Source organism: Prosopis cineraria, unplaced genomic scaffold, assembly GCF_029017545.1.
Source record: "Prosopis cineraria cultivar Desert tree isolate PC_DT_omini unplaced genomic scaffold, ASM2901754v1 PC14, whole genome shotgun sequence".
Taxonomy (NCBI): Eukaryota; Viridiplantae; Streptophyta; class Magnoliopsida; order Fabales; family Fabaceae; genus Prosopis; species Prosopis cineraria.
Genome location: NW_026555345.1, coordinates 11765460 through 11792148, shown reverse-complemented (window position 1 = coordinate 11792148; position 26689 = coordinate 11765460). Strand labels below are relative to the sequence as shown.

Here is a 26689-nt window from a genome sequence, read left to right as displayed (position 1 = left end):
TTTGTTTTGCCACATCAAATTCGTTACTTGATTTTTGTTTGCTTCAATTTCATCTGTCATCTTTCAAATAAGATCCAATGGCAATTTTGAGTGAATAAACTCGTCATGTGAGGAGGCTCCAAGAGGTCAATGATATAACGAGTATCTCAATTGCCCCTCACATTTTGCAGCTTTGATTTAGAAGTGTATATATGACTAGATCATAATTTTAACCTCACCATGTACAACACAGCAGCAGTTTTCATCCATGATATCATATTCCATCTTCCTTTCAGACGCTATACATAATTGCAGCTCAAGCATGTATACATACACAAAATCTCCTCGTACTAATTTGGAAACATTCAGTATTAAGTAACCGAACAACCAGAAGGTCTTTAAATAAGATTTTTCCCTTTTCTTCCTGAGGAAATAACATAAGCACACAAATACACAAAGCTTACTATTAAGTCGCCCTTTGATTCCCGAGACCCATCGAATTTTTCGGTTGATTGTGGTTCTTGGTGACTAGTTTTTTTCATTTATTTTTGCAGCATCAGTCAGCTGTCATGGGCTGAGTCATGCAACATCGAAATCGCGCCTTGCGAACCGTTGTCATAATCTCTGTCTCTGCATTCTCCAGCATTGCTACGATTTGAGTAAAAGGTGGCCTAACATCAGGGTTTGGATCCCAGCATCTTGTCATGATCTCTCGGAGGATGGGTAAGCAGTCATTGGGTATGGTTGGACGAACATTTCGGTTGACAACTGCAAATGCTGCTTGTACAGCTGTCATGTTCTGAAATGGAAGCATCCCAGTAATGAGCTCCCAAAGAACAATCCCAAAGCTATATACATCCACCTTTTGTGTGTAAGGCCTGTGCTGGATCATCTCCCTGCACCAGATTAAAAAAAAAAAGATATTTAAGATCCATATCGAATTGTAACATTTCTAAATTTAAAACACAAAAATTATGCATATTAACACTTCAGAAGTACAGGCCTCACATCAACCACGCAGATGATCAGTGAAATCATCAACCAGTTTTTAGTAGAACGAGAAACATAACAAAATAAGTTGAGTATCGCCAAATTAAATAATCACCTAATACTGCTATCTAATGTAACAATTCCCATCTCCATTATCCCAAGGGGGGGGGGGGAGTTACCATCTAATGGGTTCTTAGTAGATTGTAATAAATCGCCAAACAACTGTGGAATGGAATGCTAGACAGTTCTAGGAAATATTAGAAAACAGGCAAGGCTCCTCCCAAGATAAAAGCAGAATCAGCAAAGAATCAGCAATGCAAGGATAAGAAAAGGTCAAGTTGTTTGTCTGGAAGTGGATACTTGATAGAATTAGCACTGACATTGCATAATACAGTTATGGATAATTAAAATTAAAAATATCCTTAAGAAAGTTAAAATTAAAATATTAAAGAAATTCCTGCCATATGTATCGTGTGTAAATAATGACTGAATAATTTCTTGCAGTATGGGTTTTACGTGAAATTTATAGTCTTTAGTAAACTGAGGGATAAAACCTATGAGCCATACTACGAAATTACGGGGAAGAGTGATAAAGCACAGATTAAGAAATGAGACATGTATTAAAGAACCAATTTGGATTTATACAAGGATGATCTACAACTGAGGCTATTTATCAGTTAAGGGAGTTGATGGAGAAGTAGCGGGACAAGGAAAAAAGACTTGCATATGATTTTTATTGACTTGGAAAAAGCTTGTGATTGAGTGCCCGGAGATGTTCTTTGGAAAGCAGAAAAGAAGGGAGTTCTTGTTGCCTACAATATTAGAGCTATTAAGGATATATATGAAGGAGCGTCAACTGGTGTCAGAATGCCTAGAGTTGAGACAACGGATTTCCCTATAAGGATTGGTTTACATCAAGAACCATTTTTGAATCCTTATTTATTCAACATAGTTTCAAATGTCTTGACTGAATCCATTAAAGATGAAATCCCCAAGTGCACGTTCTTTGCAAATGACATAGCTTTGATTGTAGAGTCAAGAGAAGAAGTTAGCATTTTAAAGGGTGTATAATTGTCTTCGCCTATGCTGTAAGACCTGATACCTTTCATAACATCCACTCAGAATTCTCCTCATGGCTTTCTAAAGAGGTTTGCATCTTGGAAATGCAGAAAACTTGGGTGCTTTGCTTACTTACATATTTATTTTCTTTCAACAAGCCGAAAGGGCCCAAAATTTGGATGCTTACTTGTTTGGTTTGTGTGGTTTACCTTCTTTTGTCCCTTATATTGGGATTATTGATTATTCTCTTTGAAATGCTTTTATTTCCTAATATATTTTATTATTTTTTACCATCAAACATAAATAAATTAAAAGGAAAAGAAAGATAACATCACAGAAAAAGGAAAAAAAAAAAAAGACAATAAAACAAGTTTTAAATTTACCAAGCCTCTGCATATTTGACAAGGAAATTGCATATAAAAGAAACCAGCTGAACATAACCTAAGAGAACCTGTGCAAATAATCCTATCCCAAAGCAAGTCTAACTATTCTACACCAACTGAAAACAATATGATACCCTAGCAGAAAAACCCCCCAATGCCAATATACTATGCCCTTTTGACTACAAACAGCCCACTGAATTTAATCAACAAGACATGGTCCAAGCTTTGCGGGCATGCCTAGGACTCACCACAAATCTAACAAGATATCTTTATCTGTAGATAGTTTCCATCAAGGTGAAAGATTCCAGGTTCTCCCACTGAAAATCCGCAAAATGTTTCTCATTCTTTTAAATCACTGATCTATGTCAAAATTAAACCAAGTTGCTGCTATATACTGTGGATAATTTGAGAGAAAAATGTATATTCTCATAACTACTGAATATTGTGACAAAACTAGGTATTTATACACCAAGGTGGTGCAAAAATAATAATGACTAATAAAGCCTAATAAAGACTAATAAGTAAAAGATATTTACAGTGGTTATAATATCTCCACACACACAAAACCACAAGAGCCAAAAACATGAACATCCAATCACAAACAAAACAAAACAGATGTCAAACAGCATCAATCAAAAATTCTTGGTTATTATAATTTTCATTGCACTTCCAATTTTCATCAGCATTAACAAATGATACATGATACATCTCAATCTATTCCAATGAAAGTCTCCATTTTTTTATTTTCTAGTCCACCTACCATGAAATTTGGAGCAAGGAGCCCACTCAAAATAGAGTACTGAACATCAGGAGTTGTCACAAGTTATATCTATTAATAACACGGACTTAATATAATTGGATAGGCAAAAAGCAAGACTACATGATTCATCTAGAGGGGTACCAACTGTTACCATCGCATGATAAATTGACAATTAGAGGTCAAAATAAAAAATTGATACAGATTACATACAACAACAACAACAACAAGCCTTTATCCCATTAGGTGGGGTCGGCTACATGGATTGCAAGACGCCATTGTGCTCTATCATTTATCAAGCTTTTAGAAATATTATTAATTAAGAGATCACGTTCAACAACTTCCAAGAGTGTTCTCTTAGGCCTTCCTCTACCTCTCTTAATCGGACTCAAAGTTATACAGATTACATACAATTATCAAAATCAAGTTAAAGAACTACATTGTTCCAATTATGTTTATAATCGTCGGTGAATGAGTAAGAGCTGTTAAGCAACAAACACAATCTGTAGTCTTACATCCTTTCTATAGGCCAATTAAATGTGAGAAACATGATCTAAAAAACATTCATGATACTAAGAAAATTTATTGATAAAAGTTCATTAGACAAAGAAATAGAAAGCACAACCAAATAAAGGGGGCAAAAAAAAAAAAAACAAGCCGTGAAAGATCAAATGCTAAAAAGCTCCCAATTTCTTAACCTCATTGAGCCACTGCAAAGGCACTGAGACACAAGAACCATAATAAAAGATAAGATGTATTTCAAAATATTGGGAAGGTTCAATTTACTATCTATTAAAAAGTTTTGAAATATTTTTAAGGTAAAATTCTCAATATTATATAAAAGATAAATTAATATAATAAATCCATGCATTCACAAGAACTACACATTAATAAGCCCAGTATTTTTCAAGAAGGCTTTTTTCCTTACCATATTATTCCGTTAACTGACCCCTTTATATTCAACTTTATGTTCTTCACATTCAAAACATCAAACAAAAATGAAATTGCCCTAGTTCTGTTTTTTAATATATAATAAAACAAGAAATTTATTGGAGAGAAATGATGTGCACAAAAAATAAAAACGATATATTTCTTTTGGGCACGTTTCCATCAAGAATCCTGATGAAAAACACATACCAAACACCACAAAGAGGCCATAAAAGCAATACTGTGATCCTAACCCTTACAAACAATTTTCTTATCACTCTTCCTACTCAAATTGAGCACGTCTATTGTTCAGCCAGCAGACTGCCAAATCAGCTACAAGTTTATATCAATCATGCAATGAGAATCCCCTTCATCCTAATCCCCCCAATTTGAACCCTTCATTGAACATATTCTTTCTTCCATAAATCCACATCAGCTTTAACAATCAATGGCTCTAAACTTTAGAAAAAGTAAAGCTTCATAAAGCAACTACAGAACTTCTCCTAATATTGTTTTGCATAATATGCATCATGCTAAACAACGTGTGTTTTGTCCTAATTTCAAGTCCAATGATATTGTGCAAGGGAGCCCATAAAGTTTTATCATAACCTTAACCTCCAATCTTTTCGTCCAAAAAAAAAGAAAAACTAAGATGCTATAATCTCTAAGGTCATGTTTGGTACATTAGAATTGGGTCCAAGAGAAATGGAATTGGAATTGGAATCATGCTTTCAATGGTTTGGTATACATGAATCCAATTCTTTATGGATTCCAATTCTGCCAAAATACCCAGAATTTAATTCCATCTCCATCATAATGGAATTGCCACAATTCTATGGAATTGTCATAAGTGCCCCACATACATACTCTATCATGATGGCTGAGTTTTTTTATTTTTTTTAGAAGGGCATTTTGGTTTTTATCTATTTTAAATACATATATTTATTATTATATTCAGATTCCATCTTCATACCAAACATACATTTATAACTCAATTCTATTCCAATTCCAATTCCAATTCTAATTTCGATTCTGATTCCATCAAAAATTCTTCTATCATACCAAACGAGGCCTAAGAGATTCTATTCTATCATAAGGATTCCTGGGCAAATCAAAATTAAAAAAAAAAATCTTACAAAGTAAAAAGTTCTAAGTATAGACCATAGCGCAAAGTTGATAAATGATATAGGAGACGAAGTTTTTTTTTTTTTTTAATAAGAATTACCAATCCAATTTTCCACTTAAAAGCTAAAGACAGACTAAGAGCCTATCCCTACCTAGGGAGGGAGCAAAGGCCAAGAAGAAGGATACCAAGAGATGAACTTTCAGGAGCATCAATGATTAGCACCAACCCTAAAGTAAGAATCCGACCATTGTGCAATATTCTATATCTACTTGCAACCAGCCTTTCCTAGATAAAACCAGGATTTAACAGAAACCACCATCACAGCTTGCAACTGGAAAAATGTCCACAGAAACCAATTCACCTAGACACAACCCTATCCTATCAAGGCTTACAACTTGATCCCCAAACTAAATAATCTCTTACTCATTTCAATACTAAACCAAAAGAGATCTTTCATTAAATTTCCCCATCATCTCTCCTACCACATGAATAATTATTTCAGGTAGAACAACCCAACAGAAACAATCATAGATAGCATAGCACAGAGTGATCATTGAATATCAGGGAATCCAAAAGGACATTGCATGAGGTTCCCTAAAGGAATAAAAAAAAGGGGGGGCTATCATGCACAACCAGCAAATCCAACAATGCTACCCTGAACAATTGTCCCCACGAAATCCCAGCTAGAAAGTCTGTCTGTCTGTCCCTCCCTCTCTCTCTCTCTCTCTCTCTCTCTCTCACAGAAAGAGAGGAAGGAGGGGGAAGAAAAATTTCAACAGGAAGGTGCAAAAGAGACATTTTAAGATTCTTACCCAAACAACAAAATCATGCACAACCCTATCAGAGCTCATTTCAACATCTAAGCTAAGTTGAACTATTATTAATTGAAGGCAATTGAATTTTTCTTAATGAACTACTTCAATAAGCCATCTTTCTTTCCAGCCAAGAACACAGATTTGCCACCAGTTCTTCACTAACAAAAGATATAGACAAGACTTTTAAAATATATAACATCAACTAGAGAACACTGCAATTACTATTTCCGCATAATGTGACATTTTCCTCACAGGATATCAGACAAATGACAATCTATAAGCCATAAAATTACAAGATCAACTGTTAGCATGCCTAAGATCTGTTTTTGCTCAAATAGATATAATTTGAATAATGATATCTCCAAAGAGATAATCATGAAAACATAAAATAAGCATGCACAAAAAGTAAAACAAAATAATCTTACGGAGCCATCCAACGGTACGTTCCAGTCTCTGGGGTCATTCCTTCAGTTTGCACCTCAATCCGAGCAACACCAAAGTCAGCAATTTTGATTGATTTGTCACCAAAAATCAAAAGGTTGTCAGACTTCAAGTCCCTGTGGATTAACCCAAGGCCATGAACATATGCCATCCCCCTTGCAACATCCAAAGCTTGTTTGACAGCTAATTTGAGGGGAACTGATCGATTGTGGCGCTTCATTAAAAACTGTCTAACTGAACCCCCTTTAGCATACTCAGTTACAATGCACCATACCATGGGCTTACGGCAAGCACCAATGAAACGAACAATGTTAGGATGCTTCAGTGTAGCCAGCATCATGACCTCTTGCTGAAACTGCTGTTCCATTGACTGAGCCTTCACTGGATTATTTTCAGGCCTCTCCAAAATTTTGATGGCAACATCTTCATTGTTGTAAGTCCCTCTGTAGAGCTTCCCAAAAGCCCCTTGTGCAAAAGGCTCACCCATATTGAGGTTCCTCAAATCAATTGTCCACTCATCAAAATTGTCAAGGCCCTCAGTTGGGGAGCTGCTGTCCATTAGAGCTTGGGCCAAGGCATCATCACTCAGAGCATGTGTGACTCTTCCTCTATGATTGACACTATGTGCAATAGAGTAATTATCATTGGCACGCCTCCGCAGCCCTTGGTGGTTTAAAATACGAGTATGGGAATCATTGGACCCAACACTGCTATTATCAATAGACATCGCAACAGATTCCCCACCATTGCTTGTTTGCAAGCTTCCAATGCTATCAATTGACATATCGGTACCATCCCCTAGCTTATGGTAAAAACCTTGAGAAAAATCATAATAGTTATTATTATGTTTGTTTAGGTCTATTATGCCAGGGAATTTTGCACCACCGTCCAACATTTTTAACAATAAAGAGCAAGCCTTCAGATCTTGTTATTCAGCATCAGAAGTCACAAACTAAACCACCTAAACAAAATCTCAAAAACCAGTACATGTCAGCATAAAATTTCAGCATTTTCTGGACAAACAAAAAAAATAAAACAAAGAAGATCTAGTAAAGTTGAAGCCGCTAAACTTGAATCATACACTTTATTCAAAATCAAGACAGCTCGCTAACGAACAAAATTAGAAAACTGATATATCATTGTTATCATATCTTTCGTCGAGGAAATGGAAAGCATATTCACATAAGCAAGTAAGGGAAGAACAGAAGAGATTGAGGAAGCAAAACATAACGATCTATCAAAAATAAAATAGAGATAAAAAGGCCCTCAAGGAGAATTTTAAGACATGACCAGCTTATGCAAACTAAAACGTAATCTCAATTCTCAACAAGCCAATCCTTTCCCGATGAGAAGAACAAATAGCAAGATTGAGAAAATTTAGTAAAGGCCAATCGCATAAAGTCATGAGTTCCGACACAAAATTCCTCATGCCCAATTCGAAATCCACAAAAATTTGCGAAGAACAAGTCCAAAGAAAAAAAATTATGACATAGGGGCAGTAGAATATGAACTCCAGTAGCTTGTAATCCATAGCTTTGAAGGCCCTTTAACTGATTTATCAGCCAACACCGTACCGTATATTCCTGAACTAGTCAGTGATCTTGCAAACAAAATATGAAATACTAAGCATGAACCCTAAAATCTTACAATCATACCATGAGAAGCCTAGCGAGTCACAGCGTCAAGTACCTTGAGCGAGCTTCTCTTTGCGAGCTGCGATATTGAAGTCATCAAATAGCGCGCGACGAGATCGAAAAGGGGAAGATTGGAATGGTAATGTGGCAAGATTTTGCTCCTGTAAGCTGCTCGTTGGAAACCGGAGACCATAGACGCAAGAAGATGAAATGGATGACTTTCTTTCTACTTTTTTTTTTTTTAATAATTATATTTCATCAAAAAAAAAAATTGTATTGCATCGCCCCGTCCTATAGTTCGTCCCAAAAAAAAAAAAAAAGTTATTGTTCATCTGCAAACATTTTCAAGTTACATCTTTTCCCTTTAATTTTTTTAAAATTAATGCACAAGTGTTTTCCTTAATTTTGAATTATATTGTTATAATTTTTTAAGCTAAAATATATCTTTAATCATTTAACTTTATATAAGAATTCATTTTAATCTCTTAATTTTATAAACTACCTTTTCAATCCTTTAATTTTAATATTGGCAAAACATTATTAAATGATGACATATTAAATTTAATTTTTTTAAAATAACAATGATTGGTATAAAAATAATTATTTAAAAGTAATAGTTTTATAATTGTTAGAGGATTGAACAGAAAATTTTTAAAATTAAAAGATTAAATTAAAACTTTATATAAAGTTAGAGGATTGAAAATATATTTTAACTAATTTTTTTTATTTAAATTGAACATTTATAATTTCATCCGCTAACTCAGTTATTTCTTTAATGTTGTAATTGCTAATGAAGAATTAATTTTCCCAAAACAAGAGCAACTTTTAAATTGATGGAAAATTTGATTAAATATTTTTGGCCAAAAAATTGATTTAATACAATTTTTAAGCTTTTATTAACTTTTAATAAAAATTATACATGTGCAAAAGATATAACCTAAACATTTTATCTTTCTCTCTTTTTTGGGTCAAGTAATTTTTTGTCTTACTCTAACTCTCAATATGATTAGAGAATATGTAATGTGAAAGAGAAAGGGAATAAAAGTTTATAAGTCACAATTCCTTAAAATATCATATCTTGAGTCTCTCTTACAAGGATCTGAATAATAAAAGTTTATAAATATTTTAAAAGAGTAAATATGTACAACTGAATCTTAAACAAGGTATGAGCTTTTTGATCAAAAAAATAAATGTAGTTTATAAAATAGTGATAATGTACTTAACTCATTATCAACCAACTTAAATGATATTGTATGTATAGTTTTTGAAGAATTATTATAGTTATAAATGAGTCTATAGCCATTGGGAATGCTAGAACACGCAACAAAGATGTTGCGAAAAAAAAAAAAAAAAATTATTGCCAAAGCAATAAATGCTTGTTAGAGCGCTGGATAACACGTTATTTGTAAATAGTACTAATGAAGCTAAGTCCTAAAGTTTGGATAAAATCCTAAAAAAATTGGCCCAAAGAAAAAAAAGATAGCATCCTAAAAGGACAATAACTTGAAAAGAAGGGGATAAAAAAAAAAGGAAGAAACTAAGGTCCATTTAATTACTATAAAAAAATGTAATGAAATGAATTAAAACAATAAGATAAATATAAGCTAAAACACATTTCCTCTCATAATAAGTATGATAAAACTTATTAATATATCCTATAAATATAGGAACCATCACATCCTCTAAAAATCTAATAAATTATGATTATTAACCTCATGAACTAAGCTCTTGTTTGCTTATTAGAAAGAACTGAAATGAAATTGCTTAAAAAAAAGAAGATAAAAATAATAAGATCAAAGGAAATAAGTGAACACCTTCATAAGAAAAATGGGTAATTTAATTTACAAGGTTAGAAATCATGATTTATAATATTTTTAGAGAGTGTGACAATTCTCACATTTGTAATATATATCAATGAAATTTATTATACCTACCATGGGGGGAGGGTAGTTTAATTTATTTTTGTTTTAATTTTTTCATTCTATTATATTCTAGTAATCAAATGAGACTTAAGTTACCCCTCTTTTTTATGAATATACTTACATATCCCCTTTAATTATCTTACTTTTACTTTTATTTTTTTAATTCATTTCATTTCATTTATCAAACAAACATGATCTAAGTTCAAATTAATGAATCTAGATTAGATACCACACTATCTAGGATGCCTGACACATTATTGGTGTTTCTTGAGAGCAAAAGACTTTTAGGCTTTGAAATGTTGTCCGGATAATATGCTATTTGAAATGACCAGCACCTTATCTGGAAGTTTGCAAGGAAATGAATGAAACATTTCAACTAAGACAGTGTGCTAAGTGGATGACCTAACACATTATGTAAGAGTCTAAAAATAATTTAAATAAAAATCCCTGGATAGCACGCAAACAAGAGTGACTAATGTGTGATTAGGCGAGCTTGAAAGGAAAACTTGAATAGCATGCAAAGTTAAGGACCAATGATGCTAATTGAAAGTATATAACTTTATCTAGTAATCTTAAAACCTAATTTATAACAGAAAATGCTGAAAACACAAATGTTTAAAAAAATTCTCAAATGTTTATATTAAGTTTATTTTTAAAAAATGAAAATAATTTGGTTAAAAAGTCACAAGTTGAAAACTATGTCATCATTTAAAATTGCAGCATCAATATTTTCAATTATTAAAATTAATTGTGTTAGAGTTAGACGATTGAAAATACATTTTATCAAATTAAAAAAATTAAAAAGAAATCTTTTGTAAATTTAAATAATTAAAAATGTACTTTTACCTAATTAAATATAATGGTATTTTTTTTTTCATTTGTTTTGGGTTTTGTGAGACACCATAAAACTATGGAGACTAGAATTTTTCAAGATAATAAGGGTAAAATGGAAATCCCTTTTAACTAAATTTGCTACATATGTAATGAAAAACTAATCAAATCTCTTACAATTTGCCTAAAGGACAAAAGTCCCCGCCACCCACATCAACATAAGTTGGTAGAAGTATTTTTGTAAAAAAATTCAGTGTGCGCATGGATACATGCAAAACCTAGTTTCTATTTGCAAAACCCAATTTCCTAAAAGCAACTTTCTCCCCCATTTGTGAAACCCAATTTTAGGTTAACATTCCATCTTGCAAACAAGCATATATATAGAAATTAGATTTTGCAAAAGTTTGTGCCATTATAATTTAAACCTTATGCTAAATATCTGGTTAATATGTAGCTACATATATGCATTACTAATCATAAGCTCTAAAAAATATATTACAATGGGTCCAAAATTAAGAATCTAACTTACATGTCAAAAATTCAATTAATAAAAAATTTAACCTACAACCCATAAAGTTGTGAAATCAAATCTCATTGCCTTTATTAAGAATTTGTTGGTGAATAATTTATAAATACATTTGAAAGTACTCCATGAGCCTTGAGTCATGTCCTAATTCTATTGATCCATCGGGCCCTAACTTACCCAAACTTTTTATTATAAAAAAAAATATCAGGACCGAAAATGTACTTCAAAACTTTCATATCAGTTCTTTTGCATCAGAATACAACTGGCAAGCTAGTCATACATGACAATTGGCAGCATGGTAGCCACCACTGGCAAAGAATGCTATTATACAATCTTGTCATGGTGAATCTGCCTGGCCTTTTATTTGTGCCCTGAGAGTAGCTCAACTTAAACATGGCTGTATAAAGAATTGCATGGAAAGATAAATACTATGTTAAAAACACAAATTATTATGCGACAAAGCCAACTTCATATTGCTGAAGAAGATCTGCAAGCCCAATTGCAAAATTCACCTAGTGACGTTTCATTTCCTGAAATATATTTGCCACCCTTGGGGATAATCTTGGAAGGAATTTAAATAACTGTAGCAAAAACACAAGAAGATCTAATCAGCAATAACATTGACAAAGTAATTGAGACAATACACTTCAAGTCTAACAGTTTTTTAGAAAATGAAGATAACAGACCTTGAAGACATACATTGTGAAGAAAGAAAGAACAATAAATTCTAGCTAACGCGATAAAGCTAGCTATTGTAAAAGCCAAGGAGAATTAATTTATTAATATCCTTAATTTTTATTTTATTTCCTGGTTCTGTTCATCTAGCATGCCCTTTTTCCATTAGTGACAGAGATTCCTCAAAAGGCATTCAGGCATAAAGAGGGTACGGCTGCGAGGTTGGGTGGAATGAAGTTATTGGGTAATAGTTGGGGAGGAATGTCAAAATCTTAAAGGATAATTTTTTGTCGTCGTCTTGGGCTAAAATTGGTACTTTTATCCCCTTGATATGACTGACTGTACAAGTTGTGGGACTAATATTCTGTTTTACTATAGTAAATAAGTCAGTATAACTACTCCTGTTAAAGTAACAGAATAGGATGACCTGGGGTACCACGATATAAGGACCCAATTTGTATTCTGACAGATTGATCAGTGAATACATTTCCCATACACATTTCCTTCTTAACCTTTTGGTATCAAAGCATGGTTTCAATTTTGGGACTCGTGGATTTCTTTATACTATACTAATGGCAAGTTTGGATAAATTTTCTCAGCTGAGAATAATTTTAGTTGAGGAGGTTTGATTTGTTTATCCTATGCGTTCTTTTCTTTTAAGAGGATATCTTATACTGTGTTCACGAAATTCACTGGACCTCTTCTCTCCAAATATTTCGTAATGTAGATTCATTGTATGTGGATTTGACATTTCTTTCATATAGAGGAAATACTTCAGCAGAACATTGTGTTGTATTCACATACCATACTCCACAATAAGGTTAGGTTCCTTTTAGACCTCTTTTTAATTTCCTGAATATGAAAAATTTAAAAGTCATGGAACCAGAAACATTTACGAGCCATTTAGGAGCAGAAGATACCCAGAGTTTCACACATGCATCGATGATAACTGGGACCAGGCAAACAAAAATTGTAATAGCAGCCTGATCAACTTCAAGCCCATAATGCTCAACAATTATCTCTATCAAAGTTTGCCAACCAGATTCAGAATGATACCTGCAGGCATCCCAGTGTGCAAAAAGCAGTTATGGATACAAGCAACATCAGAATTCAGAAGCCAATGAACCCAAAAAAAAAAAAAAAAAAAAAAGGAGCCGGGGGGGGGGCCAATATAATCAAATGAAAAACCAAAAGGTGATATTACACAAAACTAGTTATTGAATGGAATCTGAGAAATAAGCCACATTGTTGATAGATTATAAATAGTACGTCTTATTAAAGGTTTTATATCCCATACAGATGAATGACTAGTGCAAAATAGAAAAAAGAAACTGATAGAAAATATGGCAAATGTTATTTGAGAAAGAAATAATTGTTTTTGCATTATTTAGTATTTTGTAAGTTTCCTTCTAAGGAAGGAAACCTGACCTGCTTTTGATTGTTTTACTCTTTATTTAAATCTACAAGTTGAGCTTTCCTTATAGGGAAGGAAACCTCAAGCTTATATTTTATTTCATTTTATGTTTCCCTCATAAGAAGGAAACCTTAATTGTGGCTTCTATAAAAAGCCACCATGCAGCACATGTAAGGAAGTTCTTAGAGTTGGAATGAATTGCTGTTATATTCCCCTATCTATCAGTTCTATGTTCCTCTCCACTTCCCCTGCTTTCTCTGTTTTCTGTCATCTCTCCCCTCTGTTTTTGCTCCCCCTTCACCTCTCACTCTCTGAATCTGTTTCTTTTCCTCATCCTATTCTGTTCAAATCAATGTGAGTGTGTGTGTTTTACATCAGAAACATTAGAACAATTATCATGTATGCAACGTCTTCGCTAACAAGGGTGCTATTATTGGTTGTATGACCATGTCATCATGTGGATAGGATAAGACTCAAAAGCTGTTTTCCTTGTTATCTCTGTTGAGAAACCTAAGGAGTTTATTATTGTGGAGAAGTCTAAAAGTATTACACCTCCCTTCCTTTTCATATGAGACAAACGGGAGAGTAAGCTTAGACTGCTAGAATTGCTACACAAGTTACTTGTCAACATCACTAATTCATTATGAAACAAGTTTTACTGATTGGTATTGTAAAAATGAGGTAAATAAGCAGGACCTAAGAATATGCTTAATAAAACAAATACTAATACAAAATCAATCACCCGAGAATCTCTCTCCTAAAAACAGAAACTATTATCCTAAATATCTATATTCACACAGAGTCAGTCCAACCACAAATCTTCAACTGGAAGTGTTGTGAAACCTCATATATGTCTAAGAAAGTAAAAAATGTTGGGATATATCAAGCTCAATAGTATCCTGTCTAGGAGTTTGTTCTTGTCTCAAGAAAAATATTCTTTCAGTGGATTAAGATGGGAAAAGTTACATAACTCCAAATTGCTTTGTAATTCATCATTGTCATTATAGATTATCTCTTAATTGTATTCTTTGTTCAGAATTCAATAAATAAAGGAAAGTGCAAGGCTGAAGAGTTCAGCTATTTTCTGGCAAACCTAATTTTTTACCAACTACGCTAAACCTTTAAGCTCAGAGAACGAACAAATACAAGCCAACCAAACCATGCGTGGAAATTTAATATAATATGGAGAGTGTCGATCAGGATTCTTTTAGTAGAATAACTTTTGATCACTTCCAAGTCTAACAGTATATATTAGATCTCAATTCTCAACATCACTAATTCATTATGAAACAAGTTCTACTGATTGGTATTGTAAAAATAAGGTTTGAAAACAGAAATTACCCTAAGAATATATCTGTGACAAGTATAATTAGAAATGCCTTCCCAGTATCTGAAATATTATTTATTATTTTGTAACCAGTAAATTTGAGCAAGGCAACCTGCAAAATGGAACAAAAGACAAAACGAAGGGTAATTAGTAGGTACAGTTGAATTAAAATACCAAATGAAAATACTCAGAAGGTAAAATGATAGAGCTGATGATTCCCAAAAGATTTGCTTGTCATTTCCTAAGGCCTACGGTAGACAATCTAGGAAGGGAGGTGAATTAGAGAAGACTGAGGCCAGTGGTCAAGAGGTTTATCCTAGCTACAAGAAAGGATGACTTGAGATTTTGATGGAGCTCAACTGTCTAACAAATTGTTGGTGATCTTGACAATAATTTTGGCCTTGAGAGTAGCTGTGCGTTGGAATACCAGGTGCCTTATCCCATTCAACTCCAGTTCAAAGTTCAAAGGATAGGAATTTTGGGAACAAACAAGACAATGAGAATATAAAAATAAAAAAAAAATGAGAGAGAGAGAGAGAGAGAGAGAGAGAGAGAGGAGAACACCTATAAGAGAAAGGGAATAAAAAAGTAGTTTAAGGGGAGGGTTCATGTTTAGTCATTGTGTTAAATTTTTGAAACAGGCCAAGAATTCAATTATGTCCAATAACACTATAAAACAGAGAAGGTACGTCATTCATATTTCTACCAAAAGCTTGTTATTCATGCCTGCCTTCCAGAAAACCGAATATTGCTTATCAAGTACATCCAGATGTACGGGTGAATTATTACTGTCATAGGGTACATGCGTTTTGTTTACTTTTAAATATGTCAGATGGGTGTACATATACACCACAAAGGAGGAGCTATAGTAGTAAAGAATCGAAGTGAAATCTTTAAAAACTAGTAAATACATGAACTGAGGCCTCAAATCTAGAAGATTGGCGATGTAGGACAAGGAATGAAAGGGGGAGGGGGAAGGAGAAAGGAAGAACAAGAAACGCAAGGTGGAAAAAGAGAGTAAGAGAGAATGTTGACAGAAAATATGATAGAGTACTGATTATTGTGGGATAATGGGTGATCATACAAATCACTACCTAATAGCAAAGATCACATTATCTACATTATCAATGCCCTGAGTTTTTTTCACAACTACGTTTTTTTTTTGGGGTCAAATTTTCACAACTACATTTACAATAAAGTATCATCCATCTGGAATAGGCATTTTGGTTTGGTGTGTTCTGTGTTGAAATCATGTGATGTAAAACACACACACACGCGCGCTCAAACTGATTTGAACTGGAGGTACAGCAGAAACAGAGTGAGAGAACGAGAACAAGGAGGGAGGGAGACAAAATACAGAGAGAGAGAGAGAAGATAGGAGGAAGCATAGGACAAAGAGGGAGGAGGAACTGAGAGGGAAAGGACGCAGACTGGAGGGAGAGAGTTTCAGAATATCTCAAATGCATTCATTCATCAAATCTAAGAACTCCCTTACATGTGTTGCATGCTGACTTTTTATAGAAGCCACAATTAAGGTTTCCTTCTTATGAAGAAAACATAAAAAATAATAATAATAAAATATAAGCTTGAGGATTCCTTCCCTATAAGGAAATATCTACTTGCAGCTCATTTAATACATGAAGTAATATAACAGCCCACTTGCTAAAGAGAGTAAAATCAGAAAGCAATAAAATAAAAAATTAAGATAGATTTCCTCTTATAGCAAACTTCTTCAAAATATATTAATTCCCATATTTCATGATGGAACTCTCCTCCGGAGAGTTAAAAAAAAAACAAAAATAAAACAAAAAAGTTGAAGTAACTCCACTAGAGCGTGATGTAGGGAACCCTTCCAAGTAGCAATTAATCAAGAGATCCTCTCCAACATACAGGGTAGTGCAAAATGAGACTGTGTGGAAAGTAAGCAATATGATCATAATGATTTGGAAAACCTTCCCGATGAACAAGGTAGCTGTAGAAGTTGTTATCAAATGGGAAAATAATATGTTTTTTCACAACCAAAATAGCTTTTGTAGTAAATGGTGTAGCACATGGATGATCAGAAGAAGGAATTTGACAAAGTTGAACACTCTTGCCAAGATCCCTAACTGGCTTCCACACATAAGTCTCTACTGCCTTTAAGTGATGATCTTTAGTCAACAATTTGAAGCCTTGATTCACTTTAAGACTAATGCCCTCATTTTTTATAGAGATTTCTTCGGACTCAAATTCTTTCTCTTGCTTCACAGTAACATCTAAGTCACTTCCATTTTCTGACTTAAGCTCTTTCATAAGAATGCTTTTACTCCCAATTACAGGACCATGAATACTATTGGTATCCCCTTTTGGTATAACTGATATAGGTGTAGCCTTTTTGATGAGGGTACCATTCTCTTGTGCCTTGAAAATATCATAATTGTGTCTTGAAAAAGTTATCTCCATGCCCCTTTGATGGCTAACACATTTGAGAGCCCTTAAAGCTTCATCAAACTTAGTATTCATGTACTCCTTCAACACTTGAATTTTCTGATCCATGTATTGGTTTTGAGCCCTTTTAGATTCCTCAAGATCACTTTTAAGAATTTTCGACATGATGAACAAAAACTAAAATTCCATAAATGATTGCTTGCACATAAGATAGGCCAGCAAGTTGTGAAAGCCACAAAACATGAAATTTTACCCTAAATAAAACTTTGAATGATGATTCAGGGCTCTTAGGTTGATTAGAACCAAACAAACTCCTTGAAAACACCAGCAATGCTGAAAATAAGATTCTGGAGACGCTGTATGGACGGCACGTGCGATGGTGCGTGAGGACCACGCACAGGGGACTCATCCGGCGCATGGAGGCGTGTTCAGCAGCAGAAGGAGGTGGGTTTTCTGGTTTCGACTGGATTTCCCCTCCTGAGCATGATGGTGGTGTCCGTTTTAGGATCTGACATCGGGAAGTGTGGCTCTGGGCTCTAGTAGCGTGAAACAGAGGGTTTAGGGAGATTTCTGGCGAGTTTCTTTGTTTTTCTGGTGACAGAAGTACCCAAGGAGCATAGAAACGCAAGCTCTGATACCAAGTTGATGTAAAACACACACACTCAAACTGATTTGAACTAGAGGTATAGCAGAAATAGAGTGAGAGAATGAGAACAAGGAGGGAGAGAGAGACAGAATACAGAGAGAGACAATTGAAGGAAGCATAGGACAAAGAGGGAGGAGGAACTGAGAGGGAGAGGATGCAGACTGGAGGGAGAGAGTTTCAAAATATCTCAAATGAATTCATTCATCAAATCTAAGAACTCCCTTACATCTGTGGCATGTTGGCTTTTTATAAAAGCCGCAATAAGGCCCTGTTTGGTATGCAGACCTCAATTTAGAGGGATTAAAATTGGAATTGAGATTGGGATTGAGATTGGGAATGAGAGTGAGAATAAAGTTTTAAAATTATGTTTGGTATAGAGTAATATTAGGAGGGAATGCTTACTTTTATTTTATTTTATAATTAAACAAAAATAAAAAAAATACTATATTACCCCTCAAAATATAAATTGAATATTTATGTCATTATCATCAGAACACTTTCCTCCCCCTAAAACAGAACGTTCATGGCCACAGAAGAAATGCTTCCACTGGTTATCCTCATCGTCTTCTTCCTCTTCTTTCTTCTTCTTATTGCTTTTCTCCCCCAAAAAGAACACCCATGGCTGCACAAGAGAACCTCGTTGCTGCGCTCTCCTCTATTTTTTTTCCCTTCTGGTTTGAACCAAGAAATGAGAATGACGAGGATGTAGATGATGGTGAAGTCGACGACGGTGGCAAGGTCTGGTGGCTATAGCTCAAGCTCAGACCGATTATGTAGATGAGATCGTCGATTGTTCTCCTCCTTCTCTCATCTTCAATGTCCTCCTTCTCCCTACAGACCTGGTAATGACGTTAGTGGACGGAAGACTGGTAACAGCAGAGGAGACGCCGGTGTTGCTTGCTCTGAAAGGAGGGCAAGGGCGGAGAGATGACATGGAGATGAAGGAGGAGCGGGCAGAGGAAAGGAAATGATAGAGAGATAATGGGGGATAATTTGGTCTATAAATAATCAATCCTGGGACTGATTTTCTAGTACCATAGGGGATAGTGGTATTGAGCAATCCCACTTAGATAGGATTGGTATTGGGATTAAATTTCCCATTCCTTCATACCAAACATGAAAAGGTGGGATTATTTAATACCAATCCCAGTCCTACTTCCTCATTCCTTCCTGCCAAACATAGCCTTAAGGTTTCCTTCTTATGAAAGAAATATTAAAAAAATGAAATAAAATAAAATATAAGCTTGAGGATTCCTTCCCTATAAGGAAACATCTACATGCAACTCATTTAATACATGAACTCATTTAATACATGAAGTGATATAACAGCCCACTTGCTAAATAGAGTAAAATCAGAAAGTAATAAAATATAAAATTAAGATAGATTTCCTCTTATAGCAAGCTTCTTCAAAATATATTAATTCCTACATTTCATCATCATGTGCGTTCCTTGAAGCTTGAATCCACACCCTCACACTCATTCATAGCTCTTGATAACCTTGATAATTAATGAATGCTCTCAAGCTTGAAGATATATATATATATATATATATATCAACATTGACAAAGACTAAGGTAGTATATGATGCCTAAGTTCAACATGGAGTGGTATGGGATTCTCCATGGGGCATTTAAATGGGTTATCTCACCTCAAAAGCTTTCATTTCATTTGGGTACTCTCTCTCTCTCTTTATATATATATATATATATATATCTATCTCTCCCACACGTGCACGCAATAATGTCTTACTTACCATACATGGCACTTGATAAACTTATACAATTAGCATTTACTACCCCATGCGCTCCATAGGGACCATTAAATAATAAGATATCAATATCACTCAGCACACATAATTCATCTAAATTTTGTGTAATTTATTTTGTTACAATTCCATAAGACTTGGAAATATAATTGACTAATCAGGCTAATTATTTGTTATAAGTAACATGCAAATCCAAGATCTAATAAAACAATATGTCAAGGATTGGTTGGACAGACATAGATCATATCTAGAGCAAATAAACATCAAAATGTGGGCACACTGAGATAGTAACTTACTTTGCTCTGATTGAAGTATAAAAGAATAAATAAAGTGATCCCGTAAACCATATCTGACCAGATGTTGGCAAATGCTCTACGGTTCTCAAGTCTCCACTCATCTCTCAATTCTAATCTGTTGGCAGAACAAGAAAAAAGGCAACAAAGAAAACAAGCAGATAGTAATCGACAGTCAACAATCAACTAGAAAATGAGCACATTATAGAAACAACTGTTGAAAATAATGGTTGAGATACTAAAACAATCTGTGGATTCCGCTGAGTCTCAACTAATTATACTAATTCCATGGTCATATGAAGACACTTGCAATGACCCTCAAAGCAAGTTGAGAAAATAAGTGAGGAAAAATAGATTATGATGATTTCTTATGGATTACATGAGTAAATATACAGCAATTCTACGAACTATTCTAGGAAGGACATAAAAGTAATTATGTATAATGAATGCATAGATTAACCGTTGATCTTAGGAGTAGAAAGGAACAAAGAATATTTCCAAAGCAGTCACTAACTAATTAAAATAATTACAATATATTCTAACAATTCCCCCTCAAGCTGTTGTCTTCCGTTATGAGATTGGATTGTGTGTATGTCTATGACTTCACTCAAGTTGTGCCTCATAGTAGTTAAAACTAAAGAGATCAAGTATTAAGAAAGCGTGAGGAAATAGGCCTGTGTGATATAAGTGATGTGAGACACAGCTAGTTACCACCAAAGAGCAAAAAAAAAAAAAAAGGAATGCAACTAGCTTGATATTTGCATTGATTCTGGGCTTCTAGCACTCTCAATGGAGCATATAAATCATGAGTGTTGATTTTTGCTAAATAGTAATTCATGTATACAACAACAACAACAAGTATTATCCCATTAAGTGAGGTCAGCTACATGAATTGTACGGCACCATTGTCCTCTATTATTTACCAAGCTTTAAGGAATGTTGTTAATTAAGAGGTCTTGGTTAACAACTTCCATAAATATTCTCTTTGGCCTTCCTCTATCCCTCTTAACAAGGTTCAAAATTATCCGTTTCATTCTCTTCCCTGGTGCCTCTTGTGGTCTTCTTTATACATGTTCAAACCATTTCAAATGATTTTCTACCATTTTTCCCTCAGTAGGTGCTATGCCCACTTTTTCTCGTGTGTCCTCATTTTAAATTTTATCTTTACATGTATGCCCGCACATCCATCTTAACAGTCTCACCTCTACTACTCCAACTTTATACTCTTGCTATCCCATTAAAGCTCAACATTCACTACCATATAACATAACTTCTCTTATAACAATTTGATAAAACTTCCCCTTAAGTTTATTAAGTAACTTACGATCACAAATAATTCCTTTAGCTTTTCTTCAATTAAATCACCAACTAATAAAATTATTTGGTGGATACAAAATTAAACCACCAAATTTACTCTGGTAGTTCATAAGATGCTCTTCTTGCTCTATTTGTAGGGTTGCATTTTTTTCTCTATTAAATACAAGACATAGAAAATCTCTTCTCTTGCATTCTCCCATATTCTTCAACTCTCTCAAACTCTAAAATAGGCACCAAGCTTTCTACATTGTAAATAATCTGATGATCTCTAAGGGATTTTAGAAATGTAATAAATATTTAAACTACTAGTTTAATCCACTGTTCTCTATAGAGATTCCATGAATGTATCACACAAGAAAACTATTAAAGTCAGCGTCCCCATTCATACTTCTCTCCCTCTCTTTTACTGACTACTTTCCACAACTCTAATTATTTCCCCTGTAGAGATCCTCAAGGGAAGAAGACATATGTTTTCTTTTAAAAAAAAAATAGAAAGAATTTCTTCTTTGATAGTGTTCTAGGTATATTTTTTCAGCAAGTAACAGACTACTACTATTTAATTTTGTTTGAACCTTCAGATGCAACTTATAGTGCTAACCGAAAAAGGCTATGCCAAAATACCAGAAACAGCTGCCCTACACATAGAATAGTATATTCTCTTTTTGTACAATGTCTAAACCAATTTCAGAAGGTATTATATTAAAACCCAGTATGCAGTGCAGACTTAACCCAAAAAAAAAAAAAAAATTATGAGGTCACGTGTCAATTGGCAGACTGATGCGCACTATCTGCAAGATAAGTCTGTTGTGCTTTCTACAAAAATTAAAGGTTCCATTTAACTCTATTGTTCTGGCTATAACAACAGCAATCATCAAAGGGAAACAACAGTCAACATAATGAGCAAGAAAAGAAGGCCTGAGCTTACGCTTTTTGCCTTAACTCCCACCAAATTTCCTCATCATTAAGAGGTGGAGATTTACCAATCTCTACTTCAAGCTGAAACCGTCCCCTCTCAGTTCTTAATTCCTCAATCATTTGAAGTTTTTGATGTCTCCTTACATCAAGCATTTGGGCTGCAAGTGGTACAGTCTTTACATATCTGTCAATAGCACAAGGTTAGCAGGAATAATTGTAAAAAACAAGTCGATTCAAGAAGTTTAAGCAAAAATGGAATTACAGATTTATACAAGCTCGATCCACAAGCTTTTTTTTACACTTTTAGTCACTTTAGTTTATGCAATAAAGATATTTAATTCCTCTAGTGAAATTTAATTAGTGAGTGAATTCTATTGGAGAGCCTATGCCTTCAGAATTGCTAGGAACTAGAGAGCTTAACATTTTCTTCGTCAACACATTGTAGCTCCATCAGTGAGGCTTATACTCTAGCAGGATCATATTATGCATATGCCCTAAAGTTTTCTAGAGGATGAAGCTCAGATTGATTACACCAAACTTGAGAATTAGCAGAAAAGAAAACTATCATTACAAACTCCTCTAACTTTCTGAGAGGCTAAAATCTTCCCACAGCATATTGAATTCTTCCTTATCCCCACTGTGATAACTTTAGACTAGCCTACTCTGTCTCTCTCCTCCACCTCTTGTCCCATGTGACGGTTAGTTACAATCACTCTATTTCCTCTCTCTCTTTGGCTGCCATATCAGTACGTATCAGTAGGTAACGCCAACCTTGGACATCCTTGTACTATATTATCTCTTTGTTGTCATCATATAAGTCTCTAGTACCCATGGCCCAACAGCTACAAGTCCATCTGCATGCAACATATCTTGTACTCTAAAGCATATTCACACATTTACAAAAAGAAATGATAAAAGCCAAGAGAATTGTTTTCCAAAAACTACCTGTCTAAAAATGGCATGAGCATATAGTCATGAACCAGAAAGTCAATTGCCCAAGGAATGATAATCAACACCGCCAAAAACTTAGCCTGCAATAATGACATGGATATATAAAATACAGTCATTGCAAATAAATAACTAAAAATGTTTAATGAAGAAATTCTAATAGAAATGAGAGATCCTCCTAAAGAGGGAAAAACAATATGACATGAAAACACAGGTTCAAATATGTAAAAAGCAGCCCAATCCCTTACTTAACCCCAGATTTGCTGTTGATTGGTCGCCAAAAAACAAAAAAATAAAAACACAATCCCACCAAATATTTCCGAAGACCACATGAACAGTATAACTAAGAGGCTGCAACCATTATCCTATCCCTTAACATATCTAAGAGGCAAACTGCAAAGGTAAATTGAAAGTGCAGGCTATTTGATCAAACCAAATGCACCAAAAGACAACAGAGAACCACATTGGCACAATAGTTTGCGTTCTTTCTCTTAACCCCACAACAAAAACTACCAATTCTTGCTTGATTGAACCCGCAAAAACATCTTCTCAACAAAGATCACTTGGGTTCTGATATAAATCCTCGAATTCATCTCATATGCTATCTTGCCCAAGGGAGATTGTGGAAAGTTTTCTCAAATACCAAAGGATTTCCAGCATGCAAGTTGTTGTTGTTTCCTTTGCATAAATCAGAATCGTAACCAAAAACCAATATTGGAAAAAGGAACACATGTACTTACTGAATTTGATGAGGCATACTGAAAAACACGATCTTCATATAGCATGTCATCGTCTTCCCCTCCCAAAATCAAATACCTCAGAGACTCTACCAGCCCCTTTTCAGCAGAAGCAACATTAGAATCATCTCGCACCTTCTCCTCAGACTCCTTCGTCTCATTGTCCCAATCTTGACTCCAAGAAGAAATGTAATCCTGGTTGGTCTCATCCAAAAGCCAATCCCCCCATCTCCTGCGCTCTTCGTTACTCTTGTCTTCTTGGGCTTCCCTCAACTCTATAATTGCTTCAGCTCTCTGCCTCCACGCCTCAAACTTCTCTCCGTCAGATATATTTTCTGAATCTGAGCTATCTGACTCACCTTCAAGCATATCATCTTCCTTCAAACCAAGCCAATTCCCATCATCATCGAAAAAGAATTTCTTCCACCAACTGCTTTTCCTTGAATGGTTGTGCTTTTCCGCATTTGAAATAAACCCACTAAGCCGACTTCGTTTACTGCTCAACTGAATCACAAATTTTGATGAATCATGCAAAAACATGGAGTTCAAAGCCGTTTTCTGTTTGAAAAACATTAAGTTGTCGCCTAACACAATGGAAGTGCTCATTAATAACATAAATATATCCCCACATTGTTCAGTTTCTCAAAGCAACGAAGCACCAGAAAATCCTTGAAAACCCAAGTGAAGGCTCATTCTGCAACTTTTACTAGCAAACAAAACAACACATCTTAAAATATCCTGAAGAGAAAAAAAAAAAGATATTCCAAAATACAAGAGACGCCTCGCCTTTAAAATAAAATGCATTTATAGCCGAAATAGAAGACAGGAACTACCCAAGGTTTTTCGTGAGTGACGACGTCACCCCAGCCTACTCAAAGTCTCAAACTCCAGGGCACGGCCCTCGTGCAGCCACGTTTTCTAGATTATCCAATAAAATTTCGTATAAAAGGTAAATTCTTCATCCACTTCGAGATCCCCCGTCATGGTCATGGTCTCATGGATTGCTGATTCAGGTGCTTGCTATCGTATTCACTCTTTCTTTGATATAAGGCCCTAAAAAAACTGTACGGTAAGGATCAGTTTATATCAAAGAAAATAATTCCTCTCACTCCACCAGTGGGTAACAAAACTGATGGCGACTAGGGGTGCACATAGGTAGAGTTGGGTTGGGTAAGACCTTACCTAATGCCCTGCTTAAAGGATGCATGGGCTGAAAAATGTAGCCTGCTGCCCAGCCCTGCTCGCAAAATGCCCTATTAGCTTGGGCTGGGTAGGGCAAGCTAGACATCTTCAGGTCGCCCTGCCTATCAAATAATTTCTCTTTCCATCAACTTCAAATGAAACTACCATAAATCAATAACAATGACCCAGCCCATCAACTTAAAATAACATTCATAAAAATGTAAACTATAAATACAAAATAACAGCTATGATATCCAATTATCTATAATTCAACATCTAACTTGAAATATAAAACTATTATAAGTCTTGACACATAGTGAAATTATCCATAATACAATCCAAAATAATAGCTACAATAATCCATTAAAAACAATAAATTTTACAAAAGTTTGGAGCATCATGAAAAAAAAATAATTTCACAGAGTAGACTTTAATTTACAAAAAGCTTCTTCCCAATTCCTCTTTTCATCTTTCCTTAAATCTTAATAGTTAATATAATTAACCCTTTAAAAATTTAAAAAATATATTAATGCACTTGCCCTGCCCATGGCCCGGCCCTGCCCGAACAATGCCCTACCCAAACATGCCCAAGTCATGTCCGGCAGCTTTTTTTAGGGCCGAGTTTTGCAAAATTTTTTCGGGTTCGGGCGGACATATCGGGCAATCGGGCTACATGCACTCCCTTAATGGCAACTAAATTGTCCTCAAAGCATGACGAGTAAACTAATCAGCATATTTATTCTCTTATCTAAAAATATAATCGAAAGTTATAGTCTAATTTTTTGTAACCAAGTCTTTAATCTTATTAATAGTATTTGAAAGAGGGTGGTTCCAAGAGAATTTCTATTGAATCAGTGTCAGTGCTTTAACATTGAATAGACATTGACCTTAATGAAATTACTATTCCAACAGGGGTTAAAGCTTTCTATGATACAAATTTTGCATGAATATTGGGATAATAATTAAGATATATATAAAAATCCTTAATCCAATTTTCTTGATTATCTCATAGGATATCTCCACTAGTAATAGAGCCAGAACCATCATTATCCAATCTTATCTAGCCAAATTCAGGAGGGCACCATTTTGTATGAGCTCAATCTTGTCCCAAAGAATTGTTGTTGAGTTTTGAATGTAGATTGAGGTCATTGTTAATGTATTGGATGCAAAGATGTCTTTGATTGGGTAGTTTTTTTTCATAATAGATGAATTTGCATATTTCCTTTCAAATATTCTAACATACATGATGTGGCATCCTCATTCATAATTAAGGCTTTAGAATAATTAGAGCTTGATTTGGGGATTATATTAAGGATAATCATAGATCAGGATAGGGGAGGATCACAAAGTTGGGTTATTTTCAAAGGATTTGAGATTCTAGTCTCAACCACAGACGGATATGACCATGAAGGACCATGTCTGTTTGCAGATTGAGATAGAGAGAAGAGACTGGTGTCTCGACTCTTGATTGATCATGATTAAGGCAAGAGGAATGGACAACCATTTATGGTCTAAAGGTGAGTAGCCAAAATCGCCTTTTTACGTTTAACTGCATGTAGACGAGAGAATAACTAGCATGACTATTCGTGGTCATAGTTGCTAACTTGTTTTATATAGTGTTAAAGGTCATTTTGATCCCTTAACTTTACTTA

The 26689-nt window shown here is 34.5% G+C and overlaps 2 protein-coding genes across 6 annotated transcripts; both read right to left on the bottom strand.

Moving 5' to 3' along the window:
- Positions 1 to 238: 238 nt before the first annotated feature.
- On the bottom strand, positions 239 to 8329 carry LOC129292985 (serine/threonine-protein kinase STY13-like). 3 transcript variants are annotated; one of them, XM_054930747.1, is made up of 3 exons: positions 8133 to 8329; positions 6462 to 7438; positions 239 to 875 (listed from the first exon to the last, which is right to left on the bottom strand). In XM_054930747.1, exons 2-3 carry the CDS (start codon positions 7370 to 7372, stop codon positions 536 to 538), a joined length of 1251 nt encoding a protein of 416 aa, XP_054786722.1. In that variant the 5' UTR covers positions 7373 to 7438; positions 8133 to 8329; the 3' UTR covers positions 239 to 535. The 3 variants fall into 3 exon arrangements, with proteins under 3 accessions (XP_054786722.1, XP_054786720.1, XP_054786723.1); XM_054930745.1 differs by having other exon boundaries at positions 8167 to 8325; XM_054930748.1 differs by having other exon boundaries at positions 6462 to 7449; positions 8167 to 8312.
- A 3278-nt stretch (positions 8330 to 11607) lies between these two features.
- LOC129292628 (chloroplast envelope membrane protein) lies at positions 11608 to 24879 on the bottom strand. Of its 3 annotated transcripts, none has more exons than XM_054930210.1 (8): positions 24689 to 24879; positions 23859 to 24561; positions 23116 to 23201; positions 22181 to 22354; positions 19942 to 20056; positions 14821 to 14918; positions 12986 to 13121; positions 11608 to 11971 (listed from the first exon to the last, which is right to left on the bottom strand). In XM_054930210.1, the coding sequence occupies exons 2-8, from the start codon at positions 24468 to 24470 to the stop codon at positions 11903 to 11905; spliced, it is 1290 nt and encodes a 429-aa protein (XP_054786185.1). In that variant the 5' UTR covers positions 24471 to 24561; positions 24689 to 24879; the 3' UTR covers positions 11608 to 11902. The 3 variants fall into 3 exon arrangements, with proteins under 3 accessions (XP_054786185.1, XP_054786187.1, XP_054786186.1); XM_054930212.1 differs by having other exon boundaries at positions 23859 to 24359; positions 24689 to 24878; XM_054930211.1 differs by lacking the exon at positions 24689 to 24879 and having other exon boundaries at positions 11608 to 11787; positions 11903 to 11971; positions 23859 to 24678.
- Between the last annotated feature and the right edge of the window lie 1810 nt (positions 24880 to 26689).